This window comes from Bubalus bubalis, chromosome 23 (genome assembly GCF_019923935.1).
Source record: "Bubalus bubalis isolate 160015118507 breed Murrah chromosome 23, NDDB_SH_1, whole genome shotgun sequence".
Taxonomy (NCBI): Eukaryota; Metazoa; Chordata; class Mammalia; order Artiodactyla; family Bovidae; genus Bubalus; species Bubalus bubalis.
This window is the reverse complement of record NC_059179.1, coordinates 37,536,330-37,563,908: the sequence shown is the minus strand read 5'-3', so window position 1 is coordinate 37,563,908 and position 27,579 is coordinate 37,536,330. Positions and strand designations below refer to the sequence as shown.

At 49.0% G+C, this 27,579-nt stretch overlaps 1 protein-coding gene across 3 annotated transcripts in view; it reads right to left on the bottom strand.

Annotated features, from left to right (window-relative positions):
• Nucleotides 1-27,271, bottom strand: part of SLC18A2 (solute carrier family 18 member A2) — a 40,696-nt gene extending 13,425 nt beyond the window's left edge. The window contains exons 1-10 of one of the 3 annotated variants that reach the window (XM_044935239.1): nucleotides 27,142-27,271; nucleotides 26,537-26,672; nucleotides 24,610-24,961; nucleotides 15,081-15,139; nucleotides 14,697-14,780; nucleotides 14,311-14,403; nucleotides 13,297-13,386; nucleotides 13,144-13,187; nucleotides 13,014-13,074; nucleotides 9,762-9,857 (exon numbers count right to left, since the gene is read on the bottom strand). In XM_044935239.1, coding sequence (XP_044791174.1) covers nucleotides 9,762-9,857; nucleotides 13,014-13,074; nucleotides 13,144-13,187; nucleotides 13,297-13,386; nucleotides 14,311-14,403; nucleotides 14,697-14,780; nucleotides 15,081-15,139; nucleotides 24,610-24,961; nucleotides 26,537-26,657 — 1,000 coding nt within the window. In that variant the 5' untranslated portion in view covers nucleotides 26,658-26,672; nucleotides 27,142-27,271. Of the gene's footprint in view, nucleotides 1-9,761; nucleotides 9,858-13,013; nucleotides 13,075-13,143; nucleotides 13,188-13,296; nucleotides 13,387-14,310; nucleotides 14,404-14,696; nucleotides 14,781-15,080; nucleotides 15,140-24,609; nucleotides 24,962-26,536; nucleotides 26,673-26,780; nucleotides 27,099-27,141 lie in introns of those variants that run through there. The other 2 variants (XM_006071695.3, XM_044935238.1) reach the window with 2 other exon arrangements.
• Nucleotides 27,272-27,579: the final 308 nt, after the last annotated feature.

The window sequence follows — 27,579 nt, the reverse complement described above, 5'->3', positions numbered from 1 at the left end:
AGAACACAGGCTCAGTAGTGGCACATGGGCTTAGTTGTCCCGTGGCATGTAGGATCCTCCAGGGATCGAACCAGGGATCAAACCCGCATCTCCTAAAATGGCAGGTGGATTCTCTACCACTGAGCCACTAGAGAAGCCCCATTCTGCTTTCAGTTACCTTTATGGACATGTGTCCATGCCAGATAAATAAGTAAATAAATATGTGGTCATTTTTTTGTGGCCAAATCCTATGTAACTGACAGTTTCATGTTTTCCCAGGAGAGGAACTTTGCAAGCCCCAAGCTGAGTTCACAGCTGACGAGGGCAATGGTTGCCTTGAACATACCTCTCTGCCTTGAACAGGAAAGCCTATTCAAGCCAGCCCACGCTTGCTGGCCAGGGCATTTGTCCACTCCATCTGGCCTCAATCCATCCTTAGGACAACAGGACAATCTCTTTTCCAAAGATGGCTTTTCAAACTTTTCACACTTTTGGTATTTCCCCTTGAAATCCAGAAACACCAGGTTGGTTCCTAAGCCTTGCCCACAAGTGGTAAATGTTGCTTTGTTCCCAATCATCTGACTGTATAAATGTTCAGCAGGTCCCCACTCACTCCAAAGGCCCAGAGCCAGAGTCCTCCTTGTACAGGCAGCTCACCAGCACACGAGCAGCAAGTGTGATCTTACCTCTCCAAAGACACACTGGCTTCCACTGCTCCCCCACAGGCACTAACACAAGCCATCAAACCCTCAGATACACAGTAGTGAAGGAAATCAAAAAAGGGGATATATGTAAACATACAGCAGGTTGCACTTTCCTGTACAGTAGAAACTAAAACAACATTGTAAAGCAACTATGATCCAATAAAAATTAATTAAAAAAAAAAAAAAAAACCCTCCAGAAAAGCCAAGCTTCCCAGAACAGAAGGGACTTCAACAGTCATTGCTTACCGGAGCTAAATCTAAAACCAAATCATTTTAGATTTGATAATCTGGAAAATAACAATTAAGTGCAATCTCATTTCACGTTCCAGGAAACCATTTCCATCGCACTTAGCAACATACAGCGGCCACATAAGTGCTGGAGGTGACAGGGCACGGCAAACATCACCGGCAGCTCATGCCCAGCTCAGTGCTGGGCTGCGGCAAAGACCATGGCCACAACATGGTCCTGGTCACCATGAGAGTCTCTTCAAAGGATCAGAGGACATCTGAACTGAGTTGGGGATGCACACAGGTACCAATGCCGTGCTCTGGGAACCAGAGTCTGGCTGGCAAAGCTCCCCAAAGCAGCTGGTGTTTAAACCTGACCCTGGAAGGGGCATAGCAGAGAACTAAACTAGTCTGGCAATGTAAGAAATCACGAGGGCCTTTGTTTGAGGATGAGTGTCAGGGAGGCATTAATGAATAAAGCACGCAAACTATCTGAAAAGCGACAGCACGAGCACTGTGATAAAGAGCCGCTGACATTCAGCTTCAGCATCAGAGAAACAAAAAGAAAACAGAGCGGGAGGCCCCAGACCCACCTAAGGGCACAGCTGCCATTCTGCCCAGACACTGACTGCCCTGGGGGACTGAAGTCCCAAATGAGACCATCTGGTTTTTCTAGAAAAGTTGGAACTCCAGATTCTTACATGAAGTCTCCTAATTTTTACACGTTGGCAATTCATATTTTAAAAACATAAACCTCATGCCAACACCTGTGCCAGCCAAGCAAAACGTACTTCTAGGCTGAATTTGGCCCAGAACCTGAGCAGAGGTTGGAGAAAGTGGTTGGTACAGCATCTGGCCAGAATGGCTTGCTGGTGACTCCTGACTCCCTAGGTGAAACATGGGAAGCATCTCTGAAGCCGAAACTTCAAAGCAGGGATGCAGACAAGCTCAGGGGACACCCCAGATGAGCTACGTCTTCCCAAGCAAACCAGCTGGGATGCTGAGCACAGAGGCATAACCCAGGAGCCAGCACACGTTATTTTCCACGGACAGCAAACAGAGCTGACCCTTGAACAATATGAGTTTGAACTGCTCAGAATCATTTGCGTGTAGATTTTTTTCAGTAGTAAATACTACAGTTCTACATGCCCCACGGTTGGGTGAATCCACACATGTGGAACCACAGAAACCAAGGCAACTATAAATTATAGCGAATTTCCAACTGTGTGGAGGGTCAGTGCTTCTAACCCCTCCATTGTTCAAGGGTCAGCTGTATTCTCAGATGGGAAACACCAACTTCATGATTCTCTAGCCAGAAGCATGGAATTAGGAGGCAGGCAGCAAGGTGTTCATTTCAGCTGGGAATTTACCAGCTGAGGCTTGAATGGGTCACTTGAACCTCAAGACAGAGACGGCAACAGCTCCCACTGCACACACCTCACAGGGAGGCTTTGAGGATCACGTGGCAAAGTGAGCACCAAGAGCCTTGGCACCTGCCCTCCCAGCCCGATCCCTGTGCCCTGTCACTCCACACTCACCCCACCTGACCCACCATTCACCCTGGCACGCTGACCTTCCCCACACTGCGGTAAGCTGCTGTGGGCGGGGAGCACTTCATCTGTCTCCCTGCAGACTTGCTCCATGGCGGCACACAGGAGGTGCCCAGAATCAGCTGACCATTTAGAGGAAAGGCCCTGAGCAAGGATGTTCACTTCACAGAGCTGAAGGCCGTCCTTTGAAGGCGCCCCCACTGGTCCAGCAGCCTGCGCCATGGGGAAACAGACAGGGTACATGTTCGGGAGCCCAGAGGCCCCCTTCTCTCTCCAAGGTGCAGACAGGGCCACACGTGTTCTTTGGACCTCAGGCTCCAAGCTCCCGATTCATGTTCTGACAGCCTCTGCATCCTCTGCCTTCTGGGACCTCCACCACCTACACCATCGACAGAACCAGCCTCTCGGAACTCAGAGAGACCTCAGTGGGCCTCACGGAGGAACTGCTCCAGTGTTCCAAGAGGGGGCCATCCATCTCTGCTTTAGAGACCGGGGCTAGCAACTGATTACCTTTCCAGACAGCCTTTCAGGGGCACCTCCTAGGACAGGGCAGGCACCCTGACACCAAGCCCTAAGCCTTCCCATCATCTCCACCCACCAGCCCTGGTTCATATTCCAGGGCCAAGAACAGTGGGCTTCAACCCCCACCTCACAAGACCCTAGACCAGAGGGGCAGAGCTGCCAGGCCTCTGGGAAAGAGCTGTGCGGCCTCCTGTCACTGGGTCCACACCTCGGGGACAGGCCCAGCCTGGGGGCTCCTCACCTGGCTGGGAGGGGCCCAAGGGGCTCGGGAGAGGTGGGCAGCAAGGTGCCAAGGGCCCACAGGGTGGGGGTGGGGGGAGATTCCCCCTCCCCCCTCCCACAGGAGATGACACTGCAAATGGGAACAGAAATCTGATTCCCTGAAGGAAACACAAATCTAGCTCTGAGGCAAGGAAGGAGCCAGGTCACTGGTGGAAAGGTATGGGGTTGGGGGACCATCTGGCCGGAGAGATAAGCCCTGCAGGAGGTCCTCCTGATGAAATCTAGGCAGCCTGTGGCCGGCTATCTAATCCGGATGGCCCGGGTCCCTGACTGACGTGAAAGACTTGACTGTGTTTACGTGTCTGGAGAGGAAGAAGGCGAAGCCGCTGAAGAGCCCTGCGTACGGCCAGGACATGGTCAATTAGGGCGATAAGTCAGTTAATTGGAGAAAACAGAAACATCGGAGCAGCATCCCTGCCCAGGAGCACGTGCAAAGCCAACACGTAGCTCCACTCACAGCCACGCGCCACCCCCCTCCCCCCCCTACACACACACAGAGGGCACTGCCTGAGGACCCCTGGAGGCCCCAGTCAGCACAGGCCAGAGGGAAAGAGCCCGAGAAAAACACCTCCCATGATGTCATCCACTGGTATCAGCACTGAGACGGAAGCTCGTCTCATCCTTTGCAAAACTGCTATTCACTAACTTGAGGACAGAAGTCCATGCCTCCTGCGAAGCACTAAGCTCGCCTTAGGACCCTGGGGAGCCTCCAGTCTGCAAGGGGCATGCAAGCTCACCCGAGGAAGGCAGTGCTATGCGGTGCTGTGCTCAGTCACTCAGTTGTGTCTGACTCTTTGCGACCCCATGGACTGCAGCCCGCCAGGCTCCTCCGTCCATGGGGATTCTTCAGGCCAGAATACTGGAGTGGGTTGCCATGCCCTCCTCCAGGGGATCTTCCTGACCCAGGGATCAAACCCAGGTCTCCCACATTGCAGGCTGATTCTTTACCAGCTGAGCTACCAGACAAAGTTGGGGGGCTCTAAAAATGTGGGCTTATTCAGAACTGAGAGTCTCCATCTGAAGATGTCAGTACGTAATGTGAAAGAACCGTGAAAAGAAACTAAACCTCTAGGAAGGACAATTGATAAATCCTTAAAGAAATGTGTATGTGCAAGAACTGGTCTTCCAGATATTAAGCAGGATTCTCAGGCTACAGTAATTAAATAGTAAGGTATTGACAAGGGGATACAGGCAGACAAATGGAACACAAGAGAGAAACCCAGAAACAGACCCGAGAATGAAACGGTCATTTCCAGCAAGTTGGACATGGGAAATATCAGATGGACTCCAGGGGTGCCTGGCTGTAGGGCTGGATGGCTATAAAGAAAACAGTAACACCAGGTCCTTGTCACACTCTTTTACAGAAAAATGCATTCTCTGTAAAACCAAGAGTTAAATGCAAAAAACTCAGTGAAACAATAATCTTGACATAGGAAAGGCCTTCCTGAACCTGACTTGAAACGATGAAGAAGCCTGCTAAATATGACTCAGGGCATTTTAAATGTTCCAAGTGACAAAAAGGAAAACAACAAAAAAACCTGAGAATACCTATTAAGTCAAAAGACATACAACAAAGGGCCATATTTGCAAAACATCTGATAAAGATTAATATCTGAACATACAAAGAACACAACTTTTTTAAAAAGGATGAAACAATAGAAAAAAATGGGCAAAGGATATTAATCAGAAATTCACAGTAAAGGGAATAGATATGGATAATAAACATATGAAAAGGTGCTCAATTTCACTCACAAAGCAGAAATAAATCAATATGAGACCCCCTTTCTCACATACACTCAATGGGGAAAGGCTGAAAACACCTGTTTTAGTGCAAGGCCACCAAATATCAAAACATAATAAGTTTAGGAATTTGCCCTATAGACATAGGTACTTTCAAACTTGAGTAGGAATACATGGAAAGGATATTTCACTGCAGTGTGGTTCCTAATGGCAAAAACTGGAATGAAACCAAATGTCCAGCTAGGGACAGGTGGGAAATGTATGGTATAATCATAACACAGAACAGAAAGAAATCACTAGTAGGAATGTTGGGGACATCCCTAGTGGTCCAGTGGCTAAGATGCCACACTCCCAATGCAGGGGGCCCAGGTTCCATCCCTGGTCAGGGATCCAGATTCCACATGTAGCAACTAAGTGTTCGCACGCCACAACTAAAGATCCTGCTCAGCCAAATAAATAAATAAATATTTAAATTTAAAAAAGGAATGATGTTATTTAGTTGCCAAGTCATTTCTGACTCTTTTGCGACACCCCTGGACAGTAGCCCAGCAGGCTCCTCTGTCCATAGAATTCTCTTGGCAAGAACACTGCAGTGGGTTGCCATTTCCTTCTCCAGGAGATCTTCCTGACCCAAGGATTGAACCTGCATCTCCTGCATTAGAGGCAGATTCTTTACCACTGAGCCATCTGGGAAGCCATATCCAGTTAAACAGGGCAGACTGAATCTACAGGGTTTTCTAAATTCCACTTAAATTTTAGTAAAGGAATAAAAGAAAACTACAGACCCTCCCCTGTCTGCTCAAGGAGAAACAAAATGAAAAAGCAAAATGCAGTGAGAGGGAGATCAAACAGAGGGAGAGAAGCGAGGGACATGGCAGAGAGCTCTGGAACCTTCTACCCGCACACAGAGTGGGCAGAAGCAGTGAGACCTTCGTGCCTCAGAGCCCAGGACGCTCAGGAGCTGCAGGCTGTGGGTGCTGTGAACGAAAGGCTGAGAGTGGAGGCAGTCCACCACAAAGAGGGTGAACTGCCCCCTCACCCGCCCCGTCCTCGGTGGTTCACCTGGTGGAAGACAGTTTCTTGAGAGAAACTGAACTGAAGAGGCTCAAAGACCCCAGATAATGACACGGGAGGCTGAAACAGGAGGTGAAGAGAGTCTTCCTACCAAATAGTAAGAGGATATTCTTTCAACAACCCCATCACCACTCCCTAACACACACACACAAAACCACTCAGAGAAAATATGAAAAGACTCTTCAAATGTATGACGTGATGACACCAATTATAAAAGCTCGGTCGAGTTCAGAGGATGAAGATGAAGAAATTAGTGGAAACAGGAAAGGCAAGATAAGAAATTAAAGCATAAAATGTAGGGTCCAACATCCAACCAACCAAAGCACCAGAAAAGAGCAGAGAGAAAATGGAAGCGGGGTAGGATTAAAGAAATAATATAAAAAGGTTTCCCAGAACTGAAAGAAGGGGTTTCCCAAGTGAGGAGGCAGCCCATGCTACTGCCCAGCAGAGCGGAGGAAAACAAGACTCCTGTCAATCACCATCGTGGGTGCTCAAAACCTAGAGACAAACAGAAGACCCTTCAAGCTCCTGCAGAAGATGGGGAATGAGGACACTGGCCTCCTCAGCAGCAACCCTGGCTGCCAGAAGAACAGGGCAGTGGCCTCAAAACTCTGAAGGAGGACTTCCCTGGTGGTCAAGTGGTTAGGGCTCCACACTTCCAAGGCAGGGAGCATGGGTTTGATCCCTGGTTGGGGAACTAAGATCCCACATGCCACACAGTGTGGTCAAAAAAAAATTTTTTTATAAGACTCTGAAGGAAAAGCATTTCCAACCAAGAATAATATACCCAAACAGACTAAGGCAATCAAACTCAGGATAAAATTGAGGTAAGGATGCATGTATGTGTGCTAAGTTGCTTCAGTCATGACTGACTCTTTGCAACCCTATGGACTGTAGCCCAGCAGGCTCCTCTGTCCATGGGATTCTCTAGGCAAGAACACTGGAGTGGGGTGCCATGCCCTCCTCTGTAAAGACACTTTCAGATATGCAGGATCCCAGAGAACTTTTACCTCAGGAAGCTGCTGGACGATGTGTTCCAGCATAACGAGAATGTAAACCAAGGAGACGAATGCAGGAGAGGAGGGCACAGGAAACAGAAGAGGCAAAGAAGATGCCCAGATATTAGAAGAGAAAAGTCTCAGGATGGCCTAGAGCACAAGTCTAGACTGGAGCAGGAAAACAGAATGACATGGAACAGATGTCCACAAACAAGCAAAAACACAGAAAGGATAGGTCTGTGGATGCACTTGGCTGTATTTAGAGGGTCTCTCATCTCTGCAGGAGAGTTTGAGGGATATATTCACAAATGCTACACAGGAGTCTAAGGAAATGGAAAGACAGCAATTACTACCTACAGGAAAAACAGGCAGCTTGTAAAAGAGAAAGAAACTACCAGCAGTCCAGTACTTAAGACTCCACGCTTCTGCTGCAGGGGCCCTGGGTTCAATCCCTGGTTAGGAAACGAGATTCCACACACACACTAAAAGGAAATAATCACAGAACCCTATATGGCTCATCTTTGAACAATATTTACACAGTCACAGTAATGTCAACACTGAAAGCCAATGTAAACAAAGCCTGGTAGAGAACTGTTTTAGGAGAATAGAGGATGAGAAAACACGTGAGTTGTTTGTTTGATATTCTCAGGTAGAGCAACAATGGCATTAAAGCTTCATCTATTATATTAGGAAGCTGGTGGACAAGTCAGAAATTGGAAAATCAAAAAATAAGGGTGCACACGTTATTGAGAGACATAAAGGAATTAGCAGAGGAAACAACTAAAAGAGTTGAGGGTGAACAAAATTTGAGGAAGAGATTGGAGATGAGAAGGCACTGAGAAAAGACTGCTGTCTTTTCACTACGACTTGTATAATATTTTGCTTAAAAATTATGTACATGTGCAATTTTGATAAAAATTAAAATTTAACTGTGAAAAGTAAATCTACCCATTCTGACACAGAAGCATGAAAAAAAGAGGTCACATGTTGATGTAAATAACAAGATTTCACAAGGGCTGGGTTTTCAAGCACTTCATACAGATGGCACAGAACCAGAAAAGACACAAAATTGTTATGTCACAGAGGACTGGGCTGGGAGAAGGGGAAAGATGCATGAGATTTTTTAAAAAATTTTACTTCCTCATTCCCTGTACTTTGGTTTTGAACAATAAGCATGAAAGCGAAAGTGAAAGTCTCTTAGTCATATCTGACTCTTTGCGAGCCCATGGGCTATACAGTCCATGGAATTCTCCAGACCACAATACTGCACTGGATAGCCGTTCCCTTCTCCAGGGGATCTTCCCAATCCAGGGATCAAACCCAGGATTCCTGCATTGCAGGTGGATTCTTTACCAGCTGACAGCCACCAATAAGCATGAATTACTATATAAACAAAAAATACTCTAAAAAATTCATCCTCTTAAAAACTAAGTTTGTAATGGATAAAGATGATGTGGTATATATATAAAATGGAATACTACTCAGCCATAAAAAGAATGAAATAATGCCATTCCAGCAACATGTATGGACCTAGAGATTATCATACTAAGGGAGTAACTCAAACAGAGAAAGACAAATAGCAAATGATACCACTTATATGCAGAATCTAAAATTTGACACAAATGAACTTATTTAGGGAACAGAAACAGACTTAGACATGGAAGACAAAATACATAGTTGCTGAATAGGGAAGGTGGGGGAGGGATAAACTAGGAGTTTGGTCTTAGCAGATACAAATTACTACATATAAAATAAATAAACAACAAGGGCCTACTCTATAGCACAGAGAACTATACTCAATATCCTGTAATAAACCATAGTGTAAAAGAATATGTATATATATGCTTGGGCCTTCCTAGGAGGCACAGTGGTAAAGAATCTGTCTGCCAATACAGGAAACACAAGAGACTCAGGTTTGATCCCTGGGTTGGAAAGATCTAGAGGACGAAATTTTCCTGGAAAACTCTAAGGACAGAGGAGCCTGGTGGGCTACAGTTTGCAGAGTCTTGAAGAGTCAAACATGACTGAGTGACTGAGCACGCATGCATGCATAACTAGACCACTTTGCTGTACATCAGAAACTAACAAAAGAGTGTAAATCAACTGAACTTCAATTTTTTTAAAAATTGTTTAGTTGCTAAGTCCGGTCTGACTCTTTAGCAGCCCCATGGACTGTGGCCTACCAGGCTCCTCTGTCCATGGGATTTCCCAGGCAAGAATACAAGAATGGGTTGCCATTTCCTTCTCCAGAGGATCTTCCTGACCCAGGGACCAACTCGCATCTCCCGCACTGCAAGTGGATTCTTTACCACTGAGCCACTAGGGAAGCCCCCTTGAAAAATAAAACTAAGTTTCTTGTTATTATCTTTTCCATAAACTTGATTGCTATCCACATACATTTAATACAATAGTTCAGCTTCAGAAACATGAGGAAATACTGAATGCATTTTTTCCTCTCTCATTTCTGCTCTTTGCATTAACTGCACCTCTATCAGGCATGATGCAAAAACTGGAGTTGAAAGAAACCCCAAAGCTCACTGCTAACCTAAGCACTGACCCCCTTAAGTGTCAAACAGAAACAATCGCTTTAGCATCCTGCCACCAGCAGCTCAGCAGGGCTACAATAATGAGACCTACCCTGGGGACAACAGTTCTAGAATCAGAAGTGCCCAGCCCAGTCTTACCCAGCTGCCACTTGTGGGAACACATGGTCTCCATCATCCAGATGGGCAGGGCTGGCTCCAGCATGGCAATCCCCATGTTTGCGAAGCAGATGGACCCTTTAAGGGAGGAAGAGGGTTAGTGTCCTTCTGTTTGGGGTCTCCAGTGTCCCCTACCATTCCCAAACACAGCTAAATCCCATGTGCCCACAGCCAGAACAATCAGCTCAGATATCCAGAACATCTACTTTTGTAAGAATAATAGATCAAGGGGATAGTGGGGAGGGTTGTTCTTTTAAGTACTTGAGACAACTAGCATCTCAGAGTCATAAAGTTTGGAACTGGAGAAAGGCTTAGAGATCACTAGGTTTAAACTTTCCCAATTTATTAGGAAAGTAATGTGCTTGAGGCCACTCAGCAGCTCAGACTGATCACACACAGACTCAGGCAACCTGAGGCTCCTACACTTTGTGCAATCACACAGATATTTCTAATGATGCCCCTGGTTGCTTGAAATTCCAGTGCACTCGGTGCAAATATGCTGGTGAGGAATTTTTCTTTTTAAACAACTATACCTATAGGGTAAATATCCATCATCACTGTGTTAACCAGAACCCTTTGTAAATGCAGAACCTTTGGGAAACACACACACACACACACCGCTGTCCCCTTTATTCTGAAAGCTTCCTCTGCTCTGCGCTGTGAATCCTCTAATTTTCTAGACTTCTGATTCAAAGAACATCGTGCAACCATAATTAAGGTGCTTACAGATGAAAAAAAATTTTTTTTTCATTCTTTGTAAATTTAAAGACAGAACATAAAAATGATATTGAAATGGCTGGACTACCTTCACTCACCTATTTTGTGTTTCCTTAGATTCTGTATTTGTCTATTTGACATTAACTATAGGGCCAAACTGTCTCCCCTGTGAACCAGAGCCCATCTTCTGAGCTCCCTCTTTAGCAACTCTGACCCACGACACCAGTGCCCCCTCCCCACCCTAAATTCACCCAGGGAACTGAGGAGAGCACCCAGACTGGGATTATTGAAATTAGCCAACCCTAAGCTGCTTACCCTGCCCTGATATTCACATAGAAGCCCCTAGGATCTGGCCTGGGCTTTCCCCAGCCCCTTTGTGCCTCCTGACCAAACCAGTTCCCCATGTGGCCCTGAGCAGTGTGGCATGCTCCCTTTTCTTGGGAAATGCAACTAACAAAATCTTCCTTCAGTGGTATTGACCTCTCTGTGTCATCCATCACTCAGTCATCTCCATAAACTGACAAAGGAGACACACCAGGCTCCCAACTAACCCCTCCCCCTGGCCAGGCTGCCCAGACCTGTGATGGCCTGACACTGAGTGCTGGCTGGGTCTCTGTACTTCCTCCATGGCGGGTCAGGGGGCACATAGGAACAAGACAGGTCAGAGAAGGTCAGAGAGAGGCAGGGGCAGGAAGGTCACAGGCAGCAACACCTGCCCACACATCTGCCCCAAGGTGCAGGGTGGCATCTCTCATCCTCAGCTCTGACAGCCAGGGCTCCAGGGGAATCCCAGCTCTGGAATGTTTTCTGTCTTGCAGGGGGCACACAGAAGGCCTCCTCCAGGAGGCGGTCACCACGGTAGGCTTACTACCCTTTGGTCAACGGGTCTGACAGACAAGGTCTAGACCAGGGCCACATGCGTGCCCCCTGAACCAAACCCAGTGGCAGACGGCTTAACAAAGTCTGCCTGGGTATATAGGTCAACCCCAATCTCATAATTCATCCCACCTGCTCCTCCCCTCCTTGGTAAGAAAACGTTCATTCTCTACCTCTGTGTCTCTATTTCTGCTTTGTAAATAAGATCCTCTGTACCAACTTTTTCAGATTCCACATGGACGTATGCACACTATTGATACATGTATAAAATAGATAACTAAGGAGAACCTACTGTATACCACAGGGAACTCTACTCAATGCTCGGTGATGACATAAATGGCAAGAAAAATCCAAAAAGGAGGGATGTGCTTAGTCTCCCAGTCATGTTTGAATTTTTGTGACCCCATGGACTGTAGCCTGCCAGGCTCCTCTGTCCATGGGGATTCTCCAGGCAAGAATACTGGAGTGGGTTGCCAAGCCTGCTTCAAAAAAGGAGGGACACATATATGTATATACATACATATATATAGCTGATTTGCTTTGTTACACAGCAAAAACTAATACAAAACTATAAAGCAACTATACTCCAATAAAAATTTTTAAATATTAATAAAAAAAAATCAGCCTTCATGTCTGTGACCCCTGCTTAGACACACCTAAGCCTAACAGGAGGGAACCCACACTGCACGGCTCCCCTGATCTCAAAGGCTGCTGCTGACCACTGTGTCCAGGCCCAGGCCACCTAAAACTAGTTCCTCACGAGGCAGTTTCAGGCCCAGGTCACAGGGATGGTCCTGGGAAGATGGTCACTTGGATGGATACAGCCCATTATCCCCCGCAAGAGCCACAGCACCCCACAGCTTCCTTTGATCCTCTCTCTGCTAAGAACACAAAGGATGTCTTCTGGCCACTGCACAGGACACCCTCTGCAGAAAGGGGGCGCCCCTTCACCCTCCAGTGCCCTGCTGTCGGTCTCCATTCCCAGATGGCAAGGTGAAATCAGACCACCCACCTAAGATGCCTGCAGGGAGCCCACGGACCCATTCCGGAAGCTCAAGGCCAAACAGTGATGCCCGCTGACACAAACACAGCGAATAAGCTTGGCCCCAAACAATCCTCCATGGAGGGCATCTCTGTGACTCAGACATCTTTGCCCCAAATGCAAAACAACAAAGCAGCTCGGCTGTGTCAGAAATCAACGACGGAAGAAAAACATTTCTTCTGATGTGTGACCTCTTTGTGCCTTTTATGTTTTTCTACAGCCCAACATTTCCAGCACGGAGAAGGCAATGGCACCCCACTCCAGTACTCTTGCCTGGAAACTCCCATGGATGGAGGAGCCTGGTAGGCTGCAGCCCATGGGGTCGCGAAGAGTCAGATATGACTGAGCGACTTTACTTTCACTTTTCACTTTCATGCATTGGAGAAGGAAATGGCAACCCACTCCAGTGTTCTTGCCTGGAGAATCCCATGGACGGAGGAGCCTGGTGGGCTGCCGTCTATGGGGTCACACAGAGTCGGACATGACTGAAGAGACTTAGCAGCAGCAGCAATGTTTCCAGCAGCAAAACCAACACTGGTCCTCGCCACCCACCCCCACCCGCTTGACGGGGAAGTGCCAGGGTGCTGGGGGAGCCCCACCTGCAGCGATGAGGATGTATGGGTCCCTCAGCAGGGTGGTGAGCGGTGTCCCCTTCTGGCTCTATTGGGAAAACAGGAGTTAGAAGAGGCCATGCGGCCACCACAGTGCCCACCTGGCCCTGCTGCTCACCTCTGGCTGCACCCGGGACGGCTGGAGCACAAAGAGCTGAATAGCTATGGGAGGAAAAAGAAGAGGTGTGGCCCCGAGCAACTGCCCACAAGGATGCTGAGCCCGAGGGCCCCGAGGTCACGGCCAGGGGTCCCAGGGGACTCACTCACTCACCTCCATCCAAGAGCACCAGGGCAGCCAAGACCAGGAATGGAGCTGTCTTCCCCACAAACTCGTATAGCACACTCCCAAAGGGGGGGCCCACTGCAAGAAAGACAGAGCGGGGCTGGTACCAGGCCCAGGACTGCCGACCACCCCCTCGACCAGAACCATCTTCTTTGTGCTCCTCTTGCGATGTGTGCTCAGTTGCTCAGTTGTGTCTGACTCTTTGTGACCCCATGGACTGTAGCCCACCAGGCTCCTCTATCCATGGGATTCCCCAGGCAAGAATGCTGAAGTGGGTTGCCATTTCCTACTCCAGGGGATCTTCCTGACCCGAGAGCAAACCCTCCTCTCCTGAGTCTCCTGCACTGGCAGGCAGATTCTTTACCACGAGCATCACCCGGGAAGCCCCTCTACTTGGTTCCAGACAGTATGTGAAAGGACCACCCTATATTCTGTTCAGGAGTGTTAAACCACCCTGGCAACTCCTCTAAGTGGTTCTACACCTGAGACATGGGCAAGAGCCTAGGAGGGAAACCCCACAAGTAAAGGTCAGAGAGAAGTAAGGCCCAGGCACAGACATGCATAGGAAAACAGGCCAGGGAGGACTGCAGGGTCCTTATGAAGCAGCAGACAGGGAGGGACTGTGGGCCCCCAGACGAAGGTCAGGAATGTACAGAGAAGGCAGATGACCTGGATCTGTCAGGGGAGGTGCCTGTTCCTGGTCTGGGAGCTCAGCCAGGGCAAGTCGGGGAGGCAGGCTCAGAAAGTGGGGAGGTCCTCGGGCGGGATGGAAACTCAGAGAATGTTCTAGGGCAGGGACCTTGGCAGAGCATCCTGTTCAAGACTCGTTTTCATCTGGATTGGGAAGAGAGGACTGGGGAGCCCAGGACCACCCAGGTCAGGACATGTCCCATTTTTCAAAGTCTCCATGAAAGGAGGAAGGAGACAGAGGACAGTAGAGTGCAAAGGGGCTCAGTGTCCCACACGGGATAGACCCTTCCCTCTACGGCAGCCCTCACCCACCTAGGACCCCCATGGCCAGGCCTCCCAGGGCGATCCCCATGGCATTGCCCCTCTCCTCGTCATCTGTGTACACGCTGGCCAGCATGCCCATGCCTAATCAGGGAAAGAAACGGTGACAGCCAAGCTCTGGAAGCAACAGAATTATCTTCAGTACTCGCACCCCTGCCCACCCCCAGCCCAGACGGTGGTCTTCCCACACCTGCCAGACCAACAAAACATAAGGTCAAGCAACATCCAAAAACCCATCACCCACCACCACCACCGATACCTTGATTGCCTGAATTATTCCAGCTCATTTCGTAAAGGGTCGCCAGCCAAGGCGGTGCCCATGGTCCTCCCACAGACCAAAGCCCCCGGGGCACAGACTTAGTTGGTTCCACACCTACCAGCTACAGATGAGCAGGAGGAACCGATGCCCTGCAGGGACCTGGCGATCAGCAAGAAGGCGTAGCTGCGGGAGAAGGCGAACACTGCGGAGAGAGTGGCCAGGCCACAGTCAGTATAGACCCGGCTGGCACGGTGACCAAATCTGCTCAAACAGGACCTTTCTAAAGGCCTCCCTTAACTTGGTGAGGGTACTTCTGGATTAATCACATCATGCTTTGGCTCCCTGAAGACCTCACCCGCCCTGAAGACCCTCACTCCTTTCTGCAGTTGTTGCCAACATACCTACCCCCACTCCCATCCCAGCTGTGTTCTCAATTCCCAGCTGGTGTTGGTCAGAGCCCACCCAGTGACCCAAACTCAGAAGGCAAATGTTAGACACTTACTAACTGTTGAGATAAACATGATGCAGAATCCCGTAAACATGGGAATTGGGTAGCCAATTCTGCAAAACAGAACCACAGAGAGAACCTAGTGACTGCTCCGTATTTCTATTGAGTTTCTCCTGTTAGTCTTTGGGATCTGGTGGATAAGCGTCTGGTCAACTTTTCTAAAAATTCATATAGTTGGTGCTTCCTCCGTGACCTTTTGGTGTTTGACTGTCTTAGAACATGAATACATTTAGGGACTGCCACTCTGAGGGGAAATTTCTCTGGCATAAATGTTAATAAAATCTTGGCAAGTAACCCAGAACACATTCAAATACACAGCCCCTGTTTCCAGCATTTTGTAAAACTTTCTTTAATTAGAGTCTTGGCTAAAGCTTCCCCAGAGGGACAGCTGCAATCAAATGATTCTAGTAAAAGGTCATCAAGAGATTCCATGGGCAGCAGACACAACTGCAGTACGTCTAAGAGGCATCAGGAAACGAGGACATTTCCAAATCTATCTTCACCTTGACCCTGATACAGACCTTGTTTTCTGTGCAAAAATTTCAACATCCTAATTGCTCCATAAGACCACAGAGCACAGGGCTCCGCCACCAGGCAGACAGGAGAGGTGGGGAGACCTCAATGTCTGGGTATCACACCCTTGGCTGGACACCTGGCCTTGCCATTTAACTCAAGTAGATCTCCCCTGAGGCTCAAAGAGAGACCACCACCCACTTCCCAGAGGTGGAATGCTAAGTCCCTTCAGTCATGTCTGACTCTTTGCAACCCCATGGACTGTAGCCCACCAGGCTCCTCTGTCCATGGGATTCTCCAAGCAAGAATACTAGATAGTAGGTTGCCATGTCCTTCTCTAGGGGATCTTCCTGACCCAGGGAGTGAATCCACATCTCTTATGTCTCCTGCACTAGCAGGTGGGTTCTTTACCACTGGTACCACCTGGGAGGTGGAGAGGGTATGATATGAGACATGGCTATTAAACTGCTACCAGGGCACCCGGAACATAGACAAGTGCTTTAGAAATTTTGCTTCATCCCTCATTCTCTTCCTGTTTTCCCTACCTGTTTCCGCAGATTAAGCAAGCAGGTTGGTCCCTGTCATATAGATGGCACATGAGAGTAAAGCAGCTTCCTGCCCCCTGGCCTCCTTTCTGCCAGGAACAAATCACAAAAAAGCAGAGGCCAGGACTGGCTGAGCTACAGCCCTCGAGGAGATCTGTGTCACAGCCCAGAATAGCCCTGAGCATCTCCAGGCCTCATCTTCCTCCAGTCCCAGACACTCAAGACCCTGGAGAGAAACCCAACAAGGAACAAGGAGCCCTGAGTACCAGTCACACAGCCTGGGAGGGCTCTTCTACTCAAGGCTGGAATGAAAAATCATAACAATACCTTCACCTAAGGTTACACTCCATTCTCCAAGCACTTCCACCCATGAGCTCCCTGATGTGATAAGAGCAGATGGACCACTTCCACATGTTACAGATGAGGTATGAAAAACTGACTTGTCTGATGTCCTAGGGCTAATTCCACTCAGGGCCATTCCGTCCAGTCCTTCTCCTTGCAGACTTACTTTACTAACCTCCCCAGGTAGCCAAAAGGCATATATGGTTTTGAACAGAACTTTCTAAAAGTTCTGGTCCCACTTACATAATTTTTTAACTGCTTCATGTGCATCCAGGAAACAAATAGCCTCATAAAACCATCGCATTCTCAGGCAATCACCACCCCACAAACCAATGCAAAGACTCCTCTGCTGTAACCTGAAGTGAGCTTGTAACTCACAAAGCAGGCTTTGAAACCAATCTGGTGAACTAGGAAAGATACCGAGGTGCTGAACTGCAGTTCAGATGCCGTCAAATGACAGCTGCTCGTCTCCACCAGCCCCGAACCGACTGCTCTGTGCTTACTTCTGGAGGCAAAAGAAACCTGCTCACAACACCAGATCCAACATGGCACTAATGGAAACTGATGAAGGAAACTTCCAGGAGGCTCCGAGAGAAGTCACAGGCAGTTTATTTTCTTAGCAACTGCTGCATGTCCATAAAGAAGGCTGAGAGCCAAAGAATTGATGCTTTTGAACTGTGATGCTGAGGAAGACTTTTGAGAGTCTCCTGGACTGCAAAGAGATCAAGCCAGTCAATCCTAAAGGAAATCAACCATGAATATTCATTGGAAGGTGAAGCTCCAATACTTTGGCCACCTGCTGCAAAAAGCTGACTCACTGGAAAAGACCCTGATGCTGAGGAAAATTGAGGGAGGGAAGAGAAGGGGACAACAGAGGATGAGATGGTTGGATGGCATCACCGACTCAATGGACATGAGTTTGAGCAAACTCCAGGAGCTGGTGAAGGACAGGGAAGCCTGGTGCTTGCAGTCCATGGGGTCGCAAAGAGTCAGACACGATTGAGCAACTGAACAATGTTGCATGTCTGGGGGAAGAACGAACACACAACTGCCCTGGAATGAACAGAGGCTTCTTATCCCTTTCAACATCCAGCTTGGAAAACCACTGACTTAAGCCAAAGCTATTGGAATACCAGTAATATTACATCCAGTTGACAGCCTGGCCACTGACCAAGGTCACCTGGCAGGACACAGCTGGTGTGAGCGCCTTCTTAGCAGGAGGCTCCAGCACTCCTGGAGATGATAAGCGTGCAGAGTCACCTGTGACTGTCACAATTCCATGTGGTAGCTGGCTCCAATCCTATTTTCAGATGGCTACATGGAGGCTCAAGAGATTTAAGTAACTTGCCCCAGAGTCAGGGCAGAGGGCATAATCTTGAGTGTCGATGAGGCCGGGCCCTACTAGTATACACTTTGGTGGGGACACCAGTCTCAGGAGCAAAGGTTCACACGGGGTGCGTGGAACGTGGGTCCACAGTACCTGTTAATACCAGGTGGCTTGGTACCCACAGGGCTGCGCACTTACGGATGATTCTTTTAAACCAAGACCAGGTGTTGTGTTTTTCTCTAAAAATGCAGCAGCTACTGTTGTGTTTCTCAGTTGCTTTGGGATTTTAATAAAGCATGACTGGAGAACCAAATGGCAAAGCTAGAAGGAAACTCAAAGGCTGGCCAGTCCAAACCCCCATCTCGGATGAGAAAGTCAAGGTTCAAAGGTGGAGCCTGTGACTCAGCCACAACTGCAGAGCAAACCACACACTTTGGGTATCACTGGGATCCTGCTGCTTCCTTCTCACTACCAGACTCGTGTGCCCTACGCTTTCAACACCGGCCAAGCCACTGGCAGGGTTGCCCAGTGGCAAGTGCTGGGCAGCATCCTTCTCTGGAGCTCAGCCCCAAGGCAAATGCAGCCCAATGGGCAGCTCCTGGCTCTCCACCCTCAGAATGCCCTGTCCCCCTGAACACCTGCCTCAGAACAGCTGCCCAAGGCCCCAGGGTCACTGAGTGGTGGGCAGATGGCCACTGTCCTTTCTCCCTCCCCACAATGTCTCCTAAATGGTCAGAACCTCAACTGACATTAGTCATAAATGTCTGATTTGGCCTCCTGCCGCAATTCAATGCCATCTCAATTAAAGTGATACTGAGCCGAGCCATGTTTGATGCGGCAAACCTTTACCCAAGCATCCCATTATCACCCCTTCGTGAGTCATCCTGGCCCACAGTCATCTCCACAGGGCATCAGGGAACAGTTAATCCAATTGGAATAACAGTAAAAATTGTATATTTGAATCCTAGAAGAGAGTGCAAAGCAATAAAAGTTACATGTATTATGTATCCATACACAGTCAGTGGCGAAACCCTATTATGTTCCTAAATTATCACTGGCAATCAATACTTGTTCTCTATGCTACGGACTAGTTTATCTTTACCACAGAGATTAATGTAAGCTCTTGTCCCAGGCTTGCTAACATCTGCCTCGGTTCCCTCTTCTGGGTATGTGACCAAAGCAAGGACGCAGAATAGGGGACAGAGAAGGGAACAAACTGCCCCAGAGGAGACAAGAGGTGACATCTCCCTTTGCAATTATCTCAACACACTCCTAAATGGTGAACAGCAGTGAACAGAGAGGTATTTTACATTTCCTAGTGGCTCAGTGGTGTGCAGGAGACACAGGGTCCAGCCCTGGAGCGGGGAGATCCCCTGGAGAAGGGAATGGCAACCCACTCCAGTATTCTTGCCTGGGAAATGCCACGGACAGAGGAGCCTGGCCAGCTACAGTCCATTGGGTCACAAAAAGTCTGACAGGGCTTGGAAGCTTGTGGTCAACCATTTCATAAATAAAAGAAAATCCTTAAGTTTAGCCCCTGGGTCTGTCTCTTTCAGTTACAACATGTGTGGAGTGAGCTACATGAGTCTTGAATTTCTTACTCTCCCAGGTGTTCCTTGATGCACAGATCACGTGAGGGCTCTGCTCCCATGGGAAGGACCCAAATCCATGGCCAGCTTCTTCTGATTTCAAAGCAAACACTCTGTCACACCCTCTCCATCCTCACGATGTCTGGGATGGGAGATCCCTTCCCAGAATGGCTGATTTCCCTGTCCATGGAGACGCTTTGTGAAAAGGTCACTGCTTATTGCTATAGAACCCACTTCAGACCAACTGCCTAAAGCTAGAGAAAAAAAACCCACAAAAGCACACAGTCGATTTGGTGGGGATTTCATGCCCTGCAGCTTTCTCCCTGTCGTTCAGATGTGAGCTAAGATTTGTGAGGAAGAATACCTGGCTTTCAAATATACTAGGTAACTATGGAAATAAATTAAGCCACTGATGCTGGTTTGATAAAAAGCAGACCACTGAGACAGCGACAAGCTGAGGAGGGAGCTCTCCCCACCCCCGTCCCCAGAGTTAACCCTTTCCCAAGCCATTGGGTTCATTTGGAATGTCTTGGGTCTAAAGATACAACTACTATGTAAGCCTTATGTTAAGCAAGTGAAGACCATGGTGCCATGCTCTTAACTTGACTTACGGAAGAGAGAAACGTAAAGGTGGTTTTCACATTGTTTACCCCCCTGGAACATGCTTTTTATGTGTGTGCACCTCTAAAGTCCACTTACTGGGCCAAAGGACAACAGCTGTTGCTCGTATAAGTCCTTCCACTCCATTTCACTCACAAGTGCAATCATGAAATGAAGAGTTAAACTGGAATCAGAAAAGAAGTCACACAAGCCTCAAAGATGGCAATCAAGTCAAGACACACACCCACAGGCTTTGGAAAGTGTGTTACTGGGCCTGTGATCACCACCCTCACCGTAGTCAAAATGTCCTTTGTTCCCTATCTGGTCACAAATTATTCAGTGAAAATATGCTACCTACAGAAGAAATGAAACGGGAATTACTTGTACCATCTAGCAGCAAAGTGAGCATTTAAATACTCCCAAGAATCATCATTGGCCCTGGGATTTCTTTGGAAGGAATGATGCTAAAGATGAAACTCCAGTACTTTGGCCACCCATGCGAAGAGTTGACTCTTTGGAAAAGACTCTGATGCTGGGAGGGATTGGGGGCAAGAGGAGAAGGGGACGACAGAGGATGAGATGGCTGATGGCATCACTGACTCGATGGACGTGAGTCTGAGTGAACTCCGGGAGTTGGTGATGGACAGGGAGGCCTGGCGTGCTGTGATTCATGGGGTCGCAAAGAGTCGGACATGACTGAGCGACTGATCTGATCTGATCTGAAGAATCGTGATATTTTTTTTCATGGTTCAACATGAGATCTTACCCAATATTTAAAACAAAAGACAGGAGGCTGCCTTCTGTTGTTACCCACTCACAAAAGCCACTCACATGGCAGCATCGTGACCACAAACAATGGGGTGCTGGACTGTAATGCGGGGGTTCAACGGGTTATGATGGGTGTGACGTTGGGTATTTCATTTTACACAACTGAAGTGACTTAGCAGCAGCAGTAGCTGCTGCTTACAGCAAGAAGCTTTAGAAATGAGTGGCTCCAAGCTCCCTACTACATCTCTGGAGATGCAAGAGGTCTCTTTTTTCCCCACTGTCAGAAGCATTGCAGAGACACCAGGAGACTGGGCCAGCGTGCATCGTGGGATGGAAAAAGATAGTTTTCTAGGGCCAGGGAGGTGGGTGAGGATTGAGATCCCTCAGATCAGGCTGATTTTTCCTAAACTCCCTCCCACTGAATAAAAATTGCATCCAACAACTCACTGTTTGGACTTTTCCTCATTCAGCCTGGGGCACCCAGGGAGAGCCCAAGTAGATGCAAAAAAAGGCAGATTTTACCTATATTATTTATATTCCGTAACTAAAGGTACAAATTGGGTTAACAGTAAGCTGGTGGAAAGAACCAGAAGACAGGAAGACATCAGCCAGAGTCTGGACAAATGCTTTCTCCTCCTGACTTGTTTAGTCGCTAAGTTGTGTCTGATTGTTTCTCCACCCCATGGACTATAGCTAGCCAGGCTCCTCTGTCCATGGGATTTTGCAGGAAAGAATACTGGAGTGGTTGCAATTTCATTCCACTGAGTCACTGAGGAATCCTTTCCTCGTGAGTGGCAAACCCCTTTGGCTATAAAGCAGGGGTCCCTAACCTTCAGGATCTAACGCCTGGTGATCTGAGCTGGAGCTGATGTAATAAGAACAGAAATAAAGTGCACAATATATGTAATGCCTTTGAATCATCCCCAAAGCATCCCCCACCCCCTACCCATGGAAAAATTGTCTTCACAAAACCGGTCCCTGGTGCCAAAAAGGTTGGGGACCACTACTATAAAAATACTAAGACACCCCCAAAAGCTTTTGCTCAAGCCTCCTCAAGATCTGATGCTTCATGTTTTAACTACTCTTTAATCAGAAACATATTAACCAAGTGTAAAATGCTATTTTAAACTCAGTTCTTTACAACCCTGAAAATGTGAGTCACATATCTCGTTGGTAATTGCGGATGTGATTGGCACAAATTACATCAAAAGGCTATTTGCAATGGCTCACAAGGGAAGAGTCGGTAAACAGAAATATATTTATCACTTCTCTGAGCAGAGCCGCAGAGTGCCCAGAAATGCTGCAAGTCCCCAAATTCATATCTACTGGGCTTGGAAAATATTAGAAAACATTACTTATCATGACCATGTTGGAGGGACAACTGAGTTTGTTCAATTGTTTTTCCTGCCTGCATTGATATTAAAATTTGTTTCCATTTCCACATTACAAGGCAGTGCTAGAAGATGAAGATTATTTTGAAATTTGCTGGAGAGCTGGGAGAAATCAGCTAGGGAGGAAAATTTTGTTCTTGACAAGTTCCACCATACAAATAGACTAAATTTCACAGGTCACTAAAGGAAATTAGTTTTCTCTTGGAAGATAATTTTTTTTAGGAGGCCCAAACACAAGCCTTGCATGCATGCATGCTAAGTCGCATCCAACTCTTTGCAACCCCATGGACTGTAAGACCGCCAGGTTCCTCTGTCCATGGGATTCTCCAGGGAAGAACACTGGAGTGGGTTGCCACGCCCTCTTCCAGGGGATCTTCCCAACCCAGGGATCGAACCTGCGTCTCCTGCGTCTCCTGCGTCTCCTGCATTGCAGGCAGATTCTCTACCGCTGAGGTGGCTGCAACGTCCAAGTGTTTGGAGTATATAATAGGGCAAAAGTCTCGCTGGTTTTAAACAAGCTCCCGCCCCTTGGCATAAGCAAAGCATTAGAAACGAGAATGGGATTTTTTTTAAAGCTTTTCATTTGCCATTTACATTTGGAAGATTGGAACACTCACATCATTTCCGCCAAGTTTCTAAGTATTGCGCTGTACAGCTAGTGACATTCATGTTCAAGTGACTGGCAAGGTGTTATTACAATAATGTCCTCAATTTTCCCATATAGTATTTGAGCTGTTTACTTTCTCAGAATACAAAACCCTGAGCTGTTTTCTGTAATTATACCAGATGCATTTTAAGGAGTGCTCTTAGGCGTGAGAAAAGAAAGAAAACCCTGTAAACCACGGGGGTCTGCCTGGTTTTCCTCCTGAAGAACAGACGAAATGCCGAACGCCACCTTAATAATGGTGCCTCTTGGTGGGCTCCCAGTCGGCCCAGCGTCCTGCATTCATCTGCTCAGCATTTTAGGCAGATGCCTGGTAACACTGCCACACAGCCTACAGGCTGGATGTGGCCTGGGAGGGTTAAAATGGATTCAATGGCACCACCCAGTCCAGAAAATCACATCGCAGAGGTAGAAAAGCTGCTTCCATCCGACTCACCATGGGTACCCTACCAGAAATCGTTGTTCCAGAGGGCCGCTTGTGTGGAGGAAGGCAGGCCTGCTGTGGTCACTTTGAGCCCCTGCTGCCACCCGAGGCCTCGTTACCTCATAGAGCCCCCAGCCCTCCAGAGTTGGCCCCACTCTCAGCCGCACAGGACCCCTCTATTGTCACCATCTCGATATGATTAGCAATATTTTAATAAAAGACTGGGCCTTGGAGGAGGAAATGGCAACCTACTCCAGTATTCTTGCCTGGGAAATCTCATGGACAGAGGAGCCTGGTGGGCTACAGTCCATGGGGTTGCAAAGAGTCGGACAGGACTGAGTGACTAACACTTTCACTTTTCACTTTCCCTGACTCTTCAACTTAGCTTTGGAACCTCTAGTGGCTCCCAAGTGCTCCTGCAACAACTGTCATCTAGCACGTGGGGCTCCTCATAGCCCAGCCCCGCCCAGTCCCCCAGACCTGCCCTCCTCAGTTCTCTGGACCCCTCTTTTGCTCTCTTTCCCACCTCTGGTCCTTGTCTTTGTGCGTCTAAGCCTGCTTCACAGGTAGGACTCTGGGCACCGCCCCCCTCCACCATTTTTCAAATCTCTGCTTTTGGGGTCACACTGTTTAGATGGGAGCCCACCACCACCGCTCACTCTACCAGCTCCCACTCTTTGCAACAGACACCTCCTCCCCTCTTTTGCAAGCCCCCTGTCCTGTGCTTGCAGCCCCCAAGTCCTGGGCAGAGCTGGACCAACTTAGCTGGAGACAAACAAATATTAGCTGGATGGCCACCAACAATGGAAATGTGAACCATTATTCAGAAAAACTGGGTCTCAAAAGACTCCAGAACATCTGGATTAATATAAAGCTTGTGTGGGCAGCTTGAATTATCTGAGGAAAAAAAATTCTCTTCGTTGGTGTGCACGTGGACACAGCTCAGCACGTGGCAGGGGAAGGTGCACTGCCCAGGGCCTCAGTGTCAGAGAGCTGCTTCCTCTATCAGCAGGACTATGGATCACATGCCACGTTCCCTACCTGGCCATCCACACGAGCCTTGACCAAGCCAGCCCTGAAGGAAACCACTTCAGCTGTCTATTGGGAAGTCCATGACCAGAGGTGGAAGAGAAGATAAAGCTAAGTGGCACATACAATCCCACAATGATGGCCACGGTGGCAATGAAGAGGAGCACCAAGTGGGAAATCTCGACTGACTCAAGATGGAAACACAAGGTGAAGGAGACTGGATTTCCCCTCCAGATTTGGATCTCCAGACTCTGATCAACGAATGAGACACAAAATGATCTGGAACAATATTATGAATATTTAGCTCCTTGACCAAAACAATATAACCTACCTGTTGGTCAACAGTCCTATGAATGGGTTGGTGAGGAGCTGGACAGTGGCTTTCGAGGCAAACAGCAGCCCGACCTGCACATTCTCATTCAGCAGGTCTTTGTCTTCACTGGGACAGTCGGAAGGGGCCGAGGACGAGTTAGTGGCCATGCGCTGCGTGGTGGCCTCGTGCACCAGCGCCCCCTGAAGGTGGTCGGTGCTGTTCCCGGTGACCATGGTGGAATTGTCATAATAGGAGAAGATGTTCTGGAAGCTCCCGGGGGCGGAGGCTGTGAGCCCGGGCTTGGCGGTCTGGATTTCTAGAGCATCTTTCTCATGCTCAATGCTGTACAAGTAACTCGGGATGATGGGGACTGGGGACGAGAGCAGGACAACGGTGATTACACTGAAAGCTTCCCTGGGACCAAAGCCATCAAAACTGTGGTCTTGTCAAATGCTAAATGAGACCCAGAGAAGTGGCGTGCCTGCCTCAGGAAAGGGAACCTCTGCACCGACACTGAACAATTTTATGTTGTTTAGCTCTGGGAAAGATTGAGGGCAGAAAGAGAAAGGGGTGACAGGAGATGAGATGATTAGAGAGCATCACTGACTCAGTGGACTTAAGTTTTAGCAAATTCCAGGAGATGCTGAAGGACAGGGAAGGCTGGTGGGCTGCAGTCCAAGGGGCTGCAAAGAGTCGGACATGACTGAACGACTAAACAACAAGCTCTGAGAACAAAGCCCCAGAGGCTGTGAGAGCTCTCAGGGCCAGCAGACCTGACCAGCCCCAGAGCTCCCTGTGCTTCTCACAGGGCTCCTTCATAGGACTATTTTAGGAAAGGAAAAAGATGCAATCTGAAATCTGGTCCGTGCTGACCTGGGGTCAACCAGGGCTTCTCAGAAAGAGGCTAGAAAGACCTTTAAGTGAATGAATCAGGAAAACAGAAACCTAAATTTCATTATGTGTCTTAGAGAAAAAAAAAAATTAACCTGCAGGAAGTAATAATTCGGAAATTCTGCACTAGACTCACTTTATCTTTCTATTACTTGAGGGGGAAGCAGCAATGTTTCATACAACTTGGCAAATTCAAGACTTCCTGAGACTTTCATAAAGGAAAAGAAAGCTGATGTAATCGAAGCTTTGGGCATGTGTATAACAGAGGATTCAAGACAAAGGAGGACACAGGCCCTTCTTACTCTACTGGGATGAGCCCCAAAGCTCCCATATTTCTGGAAGTGAAAACCTGACTCTCTGGTGCTCTGAAAACTGTCCAGAGAGAAAAACTTAAACAGAGACAAGGGAAATGACCCTTTAAAAAGTATTTTTTATTCATTAAAAATTGGGGTATTTTTCAGGAAAATATGCGTGCCAAACCTGTTGTTCATGGGGCTAATTAAGAGACCTGGATGTCAATTATGTAGCTGTTCAAAAATCTATTACAGCAAAAAAAGATGAAAACCAACAGTTAAAACTGCTCTTGATAGGAGTCCTGACATGTGTCCATGTCAAGTCATCTGCAGAGTCGCTACATTTAAATGTCCCTTCCTTCTATGGAGGGAGGTATGCTGACTGTTCCTTTAGGTGACAGACCACATTATTAACCCACCTTTTTCGGGGGGCGTAATAATTATTATAATATTCTGAATCCTGGAAATTGCTCTTCCTTCATAGAATATTAAAAAAAAATTTTTTTTTTTTATCGCGTTGAAAGTGACAAGGGGAAGCAGGAAATTATCAGGAGGAAACAAAAGTTCTGGGTTTTATCTGATATCACAGTTTTTTGACCGGACCTCCAGGAAAACGAAGCCGCAAACGCGGCCACTAGCCTAAGCGAGACAGTCTCGGGCGGGGAACATCTTTTTGAAAAACGTATTCTCTCCAACCTGCCCGCACCGCGCTGGGGTAAGCGGGGCGCGCCGGGGGACTGGGACGCCGGGTCTGTACATACCCACAACCGTGAGCAGCATGTTGTCCAGCAGCAGCGCGAGGAACACGATGAACAGGATGAGCTTCCGCGAGTGCCGGCTCTCCTGCAGCCGGCGGAGCAGCGCCAGCTCGCTCAGGGCCATGACTCCTGGGCTCAGCTGCGGGCGCGGCGCGCGGTCAGGGACCGTACGGGGCCGCGGGCTCCCTCGATCCCAGGGCTCGCCCGGCCCGGCCCGCTGGAGGGGCGTTCGGGGAGCGGCGCTCACCTGGCGGCCCCAGACGGTCCCCGGCGTCCCACCCTCGGCTCACGTGCGGCGAGCGCGTTCTCACCAGCACCTGCGCTCCGGAGGTAATAACGCCGGCGAGCGCCGTCGGGGCGCGATCCCCCGCCACGCCCGGCTCTCCGCCGCCCGCGCCCACTTCACCCTCCGCGCGCTCGGAAAGGGCTGCGCGCCACCCGCGCACCAGGCGTCCTGCACCTCGGCTTTCCCGGGACCCCTCGGAACCCCGCGCGTGGCGCCTCCGGGGGCTTCCCCTGTCCTCGGCCGGGCCCCGCTCTCCCTGCGTCCGGGCGGCGATCAGTCCCCAGCGCCGAGCCCCGCGGGCCGGGAGCGGGGTCGGCCTTACCTCGGGGTGGTCTGCAGCTGCCCGCCCTGGCCGCCGTGGGCTCCGTCTGGCCGGCGGCACCGGTCGCAGTCTCCACCCCAGCGCCCGGCCGCCGCCGCTCAGTTTACCGGGTCCGGCTCTGACGTCACGGCCGGCGCGGAGCGGGGGCGGGGGGCTGGGGCGCCCTGGCCTCCGCCCTCCCGGCGCAGTAGCTTTCCTGTCCCCGCCCCGTCCCGGACCCGGCTTTGCTCCCGGACTCTGGAGTCGCCCCGTCCCGAGCAGACCCTCGCCCCTGTCCGGGCACTTCGCCGTGAGCCCTGGGGACACCGGCCAGGGTGAAGCGGATGGGTCTCAAAGGGAGGACGTCAGGAACCCGAGGGCGAGGGGCCAGGATGAGGAGTCGGGGATTAGTGCTCTCATCTGGCCTCAGTTAGGAGCTAACGCTCTCGTTGAGCCTCC